The sequence below is a fragment of the Abrus precatorius genome, unplaced genomic scaffold (assembly GCF_003935025.1).
Source record: "Abrus precatorius isolate BTA unplaced genomic scaffold, Abrus_2018 Scaffold7, whole genome shotgun sequence".
In the NCBI taxonomy this organism is placed as follows: Eukaryota; Viridiplantae; Streptophyta; class Magnoliopsida; order Fabales; family Fabaceae; genus Abrus; species Abrus precatorius.
In genome coordinates this window covers 13,635,236-13,643,995 of record NW_020874417.1, presented here as the reverse complement: position 1 = coordinate 13,643,995, position 8,760 = coordinate 13,635,236, and the positions used below count along the sequence as shown (strand labels likewise).

The following is an 8,760-nucleotide window of genomic DNA, read 5'->3' as shown; positions in this document are numbered from 1 at the left end:
CTCCAAACCCCCCCCCCCCCTCCTTCTCTCTCTCTCTCTCTCTCTCTGTGTGACCCTTTTCCTCAAATCCTTCAGAACCAACAATCTGATCTAAAGACTCTTCATCATCCCTTCCTTCTACACTTGCTCAATTTCCCTTCTTCCTTCTTCACCAGCCCTCAACTCACAAAACTTTCTTGTTCTTTCCTAAATAGTGAGATTCATTTACTCACTGAAGATCCAATCTAGATCAGAAAAAGAAAGAAAAAATCATGAACTCCTTTCAAGAATTCGAATCCTCTTCGGGCAAAGACATGAACCGCATCATGACAAACACAAACTCATCAGGGAACACCACCTCCAACTTAACATCCATGAGCGTGAGCATGATGTCATCAGCATCAGCATCATCATCATCATCCGCATCATCACCACCCTCAACCCCAAGTCGCTACGAGAACCAAAAGCGCAGAGATTGGAACACATTCGGTCAGTACCTAAGGAACCACAGGCCCCCACTTTCCCTCTCTCGTTGTAGTGGTGCCCATGTCCTTGAGTTCCTAAGATACCTCGACCAGTTCGGGAAAACCAAGGTTCACACGCATCTTTGTCCCTTCTTTGGACACCCAAACCCACCTGCACCATGTCCTTGCCCTCTTCGCCAAGCTTGGGGTAGCCTTGATGCTCTCATAGGTCGCTTAAGAGCTGCTTTTGAAGAGAATGGAGGGAAGCCTGAGGCTAACCCTTTTGGTGCTAGAGCTGTGAGACTTTACCTTCGTGAAGTGCGTGATTCTCAAGCCAAAGCAAGAGGAATCAGCTACGAGAAAAAGAAGCGCAAGCGTCCCCCTCAGCCTCAGCCTCAGCCACCACCCTCAAATGGGGACGACTCTGTAGTCCTACGACAAGCATAATATAAATAGTAAGGTTACAACCCCAACAAGCTCCACTATATATAATATAATATCATTACGTAGCCTTCAATCGAGTTACATGTTATTTTATATGTTTATATGAATATAATATTCCTACAATATGTAGTCATAAAGATTCTCTTTGGATTTGGTTATGCTAGTAGTTTAAAGCATTAGCCCTATGTTTTGCAAATTGGTTCAAGAGAGAGAAAAGAAACAATAAATATATTTGAATTAATAAAGTTAAAACGAGATAACAGAAAAAAAATAATTTTTTATTTTAAAAAAATTCTCTATTTTTGTTTAATTAAACAAATACATTATTTTCCTTTTTTTCCCTCTATATTTTCTTTCATCTTGTGCTAATTATCGTGTTATACATGTCATAGCATACATACCCTAAATAATATGTGTGTTGTTTTCTTTATTTTCTTACTTTCATATATGTATTTCCTTACTATGCAGAAGTTGTGATTTGACGTGAGATTATTCAAGGTTTTAAATTGCAGATGCGGTTATAGTGATGGAGGCTTCAAACCACTGAGAAGTTGACAAGGAAAAATGTGGCTAATTCTGTTGGAGAAATCGTCATCAGAACTTTATTATTGCAGTGACGGTTGCGGTTGGGACCGGCGATTTGAAACGTTGAGGGGTTGTTGTTGCAAGATAGGATTGGCCCTGTACTGTGAAAGTAGATTCAAAAAAATGTGCAATGGATCGAAACTGCAGTGTTACTGGTAGAAGTAGCAGTGATAGAGTAAGTTTAAGTGGTGGATATGAAGAAGTGAGAGGGTTATTGTGTGACCTATTCACCGTCCAATTTGTAATAAATATTTTATGTACTTGAAGGTGGGTCATTTATGACGAGTAATGGATTTGCAGATCATATGTTCCATGTCTTCTTTGGATGCGGTAAAATGCAATTACTTGAGGATGTTTTTTTACCCCTATTGATTATTGCTTGTAGTAGTGTTTTGCAACTGTATATCACTTGTTCATCCACTGGTTAATTTCTAGCAATGTTATGCATTTTATTTTATTTTTCTTTCTTTTTGTGTTTGGGGTTTCAGATTCCAGGGGGGGGCCATTCTGGTGGCTTTATTTGCCCTGTCAAGAGTTGAGTTCGGGGATTTCGTGTTGTGTTCATTCATAAATATGTAAACTGTAGAGAGTAAGGAGGACAATGCTTCGAACTGTCATGCAATTGGTAGCATCATAAGCTATGTGTTTCTTTGGAGTTTGTGCACCTCATGAAACTCTCTCTCTCTCACTCTTGGGTTTCTGTTTACTTCTCCTACTTCATAGGGAATGAATCAGTGAAGAGACTGCTCTCGGTAGGCAATTTATATATCCACCCCTAAGAGTGATCCGATTGGTTTTCTAAATTACATGATCATAAGAGTGATCCGGTTGGTTTTCTAAATTACATGATCATGGTTTAAACTTTGAATTAGCTGGAGTGATTTAAATAGTAAAGAAAAGTGAGTTTCGAATATATGTGCTTGTTTGTTATGGTTGTTTGTTTGTGCTCATACATTTTTGTACATAAATTTGTTGCTTTTAATCAATTCTTAAACATGTGTTAAATTTAGAGATAAAAAGACTAGGAAAAAGTAGTCAAATGTATAGATGTTACTTTGATGTGATTGTAAGGTTGGCCATATTGTACTGAACCCGAGTACTTCTTGTCCTCCGAATTCAATGGCATTTTCTTAGGTTATCAAAAAAAGAAAGACCAAGTTAATATTTTTTTTTTCAGATTTTCGCAATAGCTATTTAAATCATAGTAGAAAAAAGAGTATACAAGTCTTGATACTCATAAAGTTAACAGTCTTATTGTGATAAGTAATGAAGAGCACCCCCATTGATGGATTGTGGTACTATGTCGTGTGTATATCTCTGTACCTCTAAGTATAGATCCAAGCGGGTTTTATCTTGGGTAGGGATTTCTTAGGTGACTGTGGTCCATGATTATATAATAACCCTAACAAATGAGTCAGCGCCAAATATCAGTTTTATGAACATATAATGCAAGAAAAATTCATACCATTTTAGTGCCAGTATGTTTTGCATTTGGAATCACGTTTTCTGTCACAAAACTCATGTTGCATAGTAACTAAGTTTTTCATTTTTTTTCAAAAATTAATTTTGCTGAGTAAAATTGATTATTTGATATAAAAGAATAAGTTTTACATTGAATAAAATTCAATCTAACATTTATAAATTTTCAAAATCATTTATACTTTAAAAATAATTATACTTTGCTATTCACATAAAATGACCCATTCCTCGATTTTCATTTTCTGATCAATTTTATCAAAATCTAAATCAAGCAAAGTCTTATTTAATAAAAAAATGTACTTATGACACTCAAATTTCTATTATTTTACTAATTACCTTTTGAATAGTATTGATTATTGTTTAAAGAATGTAGTACTTTCTTTCTGAATTTAGTAATTTTCCAGATGCTAAGTAGAAGCATACATGCATGAGTAACACGAGTCTGTTATCAGATTTTCTAGAGATTATAGTTACCACTAGATTAATATATGATACATATCTAACGTGTATCAAGGAAAGAGAACCGGTCGAAAAAAATAGTGGACCATTAATTAGTAAAAGCAAAGTGAGGGGATGAATGGTTAAAAATTAGAAGAGAAAAAGAAAGAAAGTGAAAGAGAAACAGAAAATTCAATTTTAAAATGTCATTGGTGACAACATTTAAATTTTTTATTAGACATATTTGCAATTCCCCTTGATTATAATCATTTTTTTTTAACATAAATGCTATTACGATACTAGTTAAGAAAATATTTTATTAAAAATCATGATAGTACATTCTTCTTATAATTTTCAATATATTTTTAACATAATTCTTATTTTAATTATTAACTTTTTAATCAGTATCCTTAAGAAACTAGTTACTGAAATTCTTTATTAAATTTGAGTGGATAAAGATACTTTGAAAGTGTGTGGACAAAACATGAAAATTGAAAATGATTGAAGAGTTGCCTAAATACCAAAGGGATATATGAATTCAATCAGCTTAGAGATACTAAAATTGAGAAGAGTGGTTCAATTGGGATTCGTAACTAGCACTAATTAAATGGAGATCATTCCGTACAGATTCCCTACGTTAATTTGTCGAGATGTTTCCTAAGTTTGATTAAGAAAAAGATAAAGGTGGAAGGAATTTGTTAAAGCAATAATGTCTTTATATTAGTTTGCTTTGAAGTGGGTTTACTGTGGCAAGCCATGTAGACATATTGCTCGAGGCCTTGCTTACTTCTCAATTCTAGTATCAGGCTGCATTAAAAGTTTTCTGTTTGGCTGTTCTGATATATAAAAAACGTTTTGTAGATATTTATGGAAGTGAATATATTTGGAGACAAATATAAATTAAAAATAAAATTATGATAAGAAATTTGCTACTAAGTATAAAATACAAAACATGAAAAGTGATCAAACAGATATATTACCACTATTCTTTGATTTCTGTCAAATCCTCTAGTGTTATTTTCTCTATTTTATCATTTAAACCAATTAAATAAAAACACGTTAGATTTGTTGAATTTGTGTAAATAAATTTAAACTATTTAGCATTTCTCTCATGATAAATTATGTAATTGTGATATATAAAAAAAATTAAATGGGTTTTAATTTTATTTAAGTATTTATTAATCATAATTATTTGATATATAGCTTGGTTTTGTGATGTAAAAATGTACATGCGAAATACAAACTTTATATGTTGTACAATATATTGCATTCGTTTGATTAGTAGACTTAAGTTTTATTTTCGACCCCAAAGTCCTAGCGAAACTTTAATTTAGTCCTCAATATTTTTATTTTATTTTATGCATAATGTTATACTAAATCATATTTTGGTGTTATTCTTTTCCCTAACAGTCGATTTTATCAATGATATCGATCTAATATATAATCTTAGATTGAAACGGAAGAAAAAAATAAATTTTAAGTAGTCAAAGATTAAATTTTTAACTATAACTGTGATCTTCTCCTTATGAAAGTATAGGAAAGAAATTAGTTTTATAAAATTTAGATCTTGATTGTGCTGTCCTCTTGTATACAAACTGTTTATATTTATTTTTTTTGGGAGTGGTGTCTAAATGCTATGAATTATATCCTCCTTATTTTACTGTTTAAGGACTACAGTACTTTTTGAATTTCCATAATTTGCTTCGGCTTACACAAATATTGCCAAAACTTAACCACAACTGTTTTTAAATATTGTTCTAGATTTTGGTACATAAAAAACTGCAACAGTATTAAAAAAACGCATGTAGTTGATTTAAATATAGGTGGTTGTAGTTAAGATATAATAGCAATTTTCTCTAAATAATATTCTTTGAAAATGTTGACCAAATGTGATGTTCTTTTTATTTCAAATCTATGTCTCTTTAACAAGTTTAATTTAATTTAGAATATTTGTTATTTTAAGAATATTAATTATTTTTCTAAAAATCCTTATTGATGTTTCATACTTAAATAATTAATTTACAACGACAACTCTTTTATTAAGAATATTTAGGTTAAATGGGATTGTTTTATTAGTAATAATATAATTAATATGTTCTTTTTAAGATGTATCTGTAATCTGTTACCCTAAACGGTAATAATTTAAAATGGCGATACGTATAGTATATGTGCATTTGGATGGTCGAGATGAAAGCGTTAATATATTTATTTAATAATAAATTAGTGAACTAAATGACTTATAAAATACACACTTATTTTTTCATCACTACTGTAATTTGTTAGGTATAATCAGGACCAAACAAAACTAGTATAAAAGTTTGTTCGGTCACCTTTTAAAAAATTTTCTTGTTTGGTCACCTTTTAAAAGTTTTTTTAGTATAAAAATATATATGCACACTGCAACAAAAATAATTTTTAACTGTTATAATTTTTGGTAACAGTAAAAATAGTTATTAAAAATTTTTACCGGTAAAAATTATTTATCGTGGCATCTAATATTAATTAAAGTTTTATTGATCATGGTAAAAAATATTAGCAACAACTTTGTTAAAAACTTCAATTTATAATGGTAAATGTTACTAACAATTTAAATAAATACTAAAATTCAATATGAAAGCATATCTCATATTTTAAAGTATGTTATAATATAATTTTTTTTAAGTATTGTTTGTTTATGAGCAAGCAAACAAAAAAAAAAATATTTTTTAATATAAAAGAACATCATAGCAGTGCTTAGCTTTACTTGTTTAGATTTCTCTTTCTTTTTTCAAAATTAACCTTTTTACAATGGTATGCTATCAACTTTTTGCATGCAAAAAAATCTCATTAATTATGATAACTCATTACATATTTTATTCTCTTCTATTCTATTACATGTTATCTCACTTAATTTTATTTAATTCCACATATAATCAAACATCCAAACAAAGTATAGGGTTTAACTTCATTATAACTATACAAAAATATATTACAACCAAAAACTTAGAGAAGAATACTAAAAGTGTCAAGCTAGTGATTTATTATTGAGTAATCTATAATATTTTATACTTGTTCAATGTTAATTGAAGGATTATTTGGTACTGAAATAGATTTAGATGAAGTTTGAAATTATTAAAAATAAAAAATAAAAAAAATGAACAGTACCGTATGAACAGTGCCGAATGAACAGTAAAACTGTGTACAAACCGCGTATGAACAGTACAAACCGTGTATGAACAGTAAAAATCGCGTATGTACAGTGACTGCTGACGTCATCATGACATCATGGCTGACGTCACATACGCGTACAGTACGTGTGCACAGTATTTTCAGCGTGAATAGTGCCTTGAACAGTGTTTCTGGCGGTGAACAGTAAAATTCAAAAAATTTCTATAAAAAGGGGGCTTCACACGAAATTTTCATTCCTTTACTCATATCCAAGGTTCTCAAAGGTTCTAAGGCCAAATACCACCATTTTCTCTCATACTAAACCCTCATAAACTTAAATTTCTCACCAGATCTGAGATTCTACGTCTATTCTGAATGATTTGAAGTAAGTTTCTTTAAGTTTGAAGCTAAATTTACCGTTCGTTTCTCTTCTTCTTCTCTTTCTCATAGAAGTTCATGGTGTTCTTAGGAGAAACTCTGTTCTAAAGCCAAATCTTCGGTGAAACTTGCTATAAAACAAGTAATATTCGATAGATCTAGTGTGAATAATCGTTCTAAGGTAAGGAGAGCTTACTTTAGCCTATAATCTATGTTTTGGACGATTGATATATTATTACAAGAAGTTTTGATATGAATCTTGTTAGATCTTTTGAATAAAAGCTATTTTCTAAGTTGTAACTACTGTTAATTGATTTAAAATGCTGAGATTTTGGCTGATCTATTATAAACTTGCCATAACTGAGCTGTTACAATAATTTTGGCGGTGTGCATTATGCTGAAAAATATGTTTTGCATCATTATAGAGCCGAGTTACATGTTTAGGTGGGTAGACGTGTAACGGTAAGTTCATGCTGAGCTGCTGTGCTGTCTGGATCCAGATACCGGAATGAGTCGCTCCCGGACTGGCTCGGTTCCTTCTGGATTACTTATGCTGTGAAACCAGTTGGAAAACGTTTTTATGCTGTGCATTAGATGGGCTGGGAATGCATGGGGTTATTGCTGTGAGAAATACTTTGCTCTACATATATGATTTTATTTTATTTTTGCAAGCTCACCCTTGCATTTCTTTCTATATCGTTGTGTGCATGTGTACTGCAATGATCGTATGGTGGTACGTGAGCAGATGTAGCAGGTGTTGCATCTACTTCACAAGCTGAGGGGCCAGTGAAGAAATGTTAGAAGCTAGGGTCGAGTAATATTGCATCAAAGTCCTTTTTTCCTTATATTTTGAGACCTCATGTAGAGGGAGCTATATAGTATAATTTTGGGTATTTTGAATATTATGAACTAAATGTAATATTATGTTGTTCTATTGGATATTTGTTGTAAGAAACTTTGTTATATTTTAATTGAGAAGAGAATTTCATACTTATATTCTCTATTATTTATTTATCTTAAATAAGTATGTAATGTACAAACAATGTTCTCGGTTCCTTACAAAAATGGGTCGTGACAAAAAGTTTCATCAACTCATTTATATAATACACGGTAGCAACAATATTAATAAGAAATGACTTGGGAAGATGATGATTCTTAAGTCTTATAACACAATTAAGATACTTATCGAGCTTAACCATGGTATGAAACTTCTGAATCTCTACCTCTTTCATCACCTAACTTTCCAAGAGTTGCTACACATAACATAAATATCACATAAAATTGCAAATTAATAACAATAATTGTATATTTATAGTAGTTAAATATATGAAAAATATAATTCTAAAACATAATCCTTATACAAAACACCCTAAACGCACATGAAGCACAAAATATATTTTTAATTGTATTTTAATTTCAAAAGTTTAGAAAATGAAATCCAGATGCAGTGAAAGATGATTTACTGGTTGTGTGAATAGCATGACTCTTCTCTCTTGAGAGATGAATCAATGGTCCATATGATATTTTGATTTCATCTTTAAACTGTGAAGCGAACTTAATTCTAAGCATGCTAGTAAAGTAAAATTATAAAATGTAATAGAAAAGTCTCATCCAATTTCATCTTCACTTGTCCAAACTTGAAGTTTTATTTTATTTTACATTGTACAATAAAAAAATTTTACTTTAAAAATTCTCTTATTCACTTGATTTAATGAGTAGCGATAGTACAATTAAATGAACAAGAGATATACTAATTTATGTTTGTCAAACAATCAAAATTAGCACTCATCTTCATATATAAAATAATAATAGATGTCTAGAGCCATTAATGGTAAACACAAGTTTA

The 8,760-nt window shown here is 30.8% G+C and overlaps 1 protein-coding gene across 1 annotated transcript; it reads left to right on the top strand.

The window, feature by feature from the left end:
- Positions 1-317: 317 nt before the first annotated feature.
- On the top strand, positions 318-890 carry LOC113871508 (protein LIGHT-DEPENDENT SHORT HYPOCOTYLS 4-like). The gene has a single exon (XM_027508599.1). It carries the CDS (start codon positions 354-356, stop codon positions 888-890), a length of 537 nt encoding a protein of 178 aa, XP_027364400.1. The 5' UTR covers positions 318-353.
- The last annotated feature ends 7,870 nt before the right edge of the window (positions 891-8,760 follow it).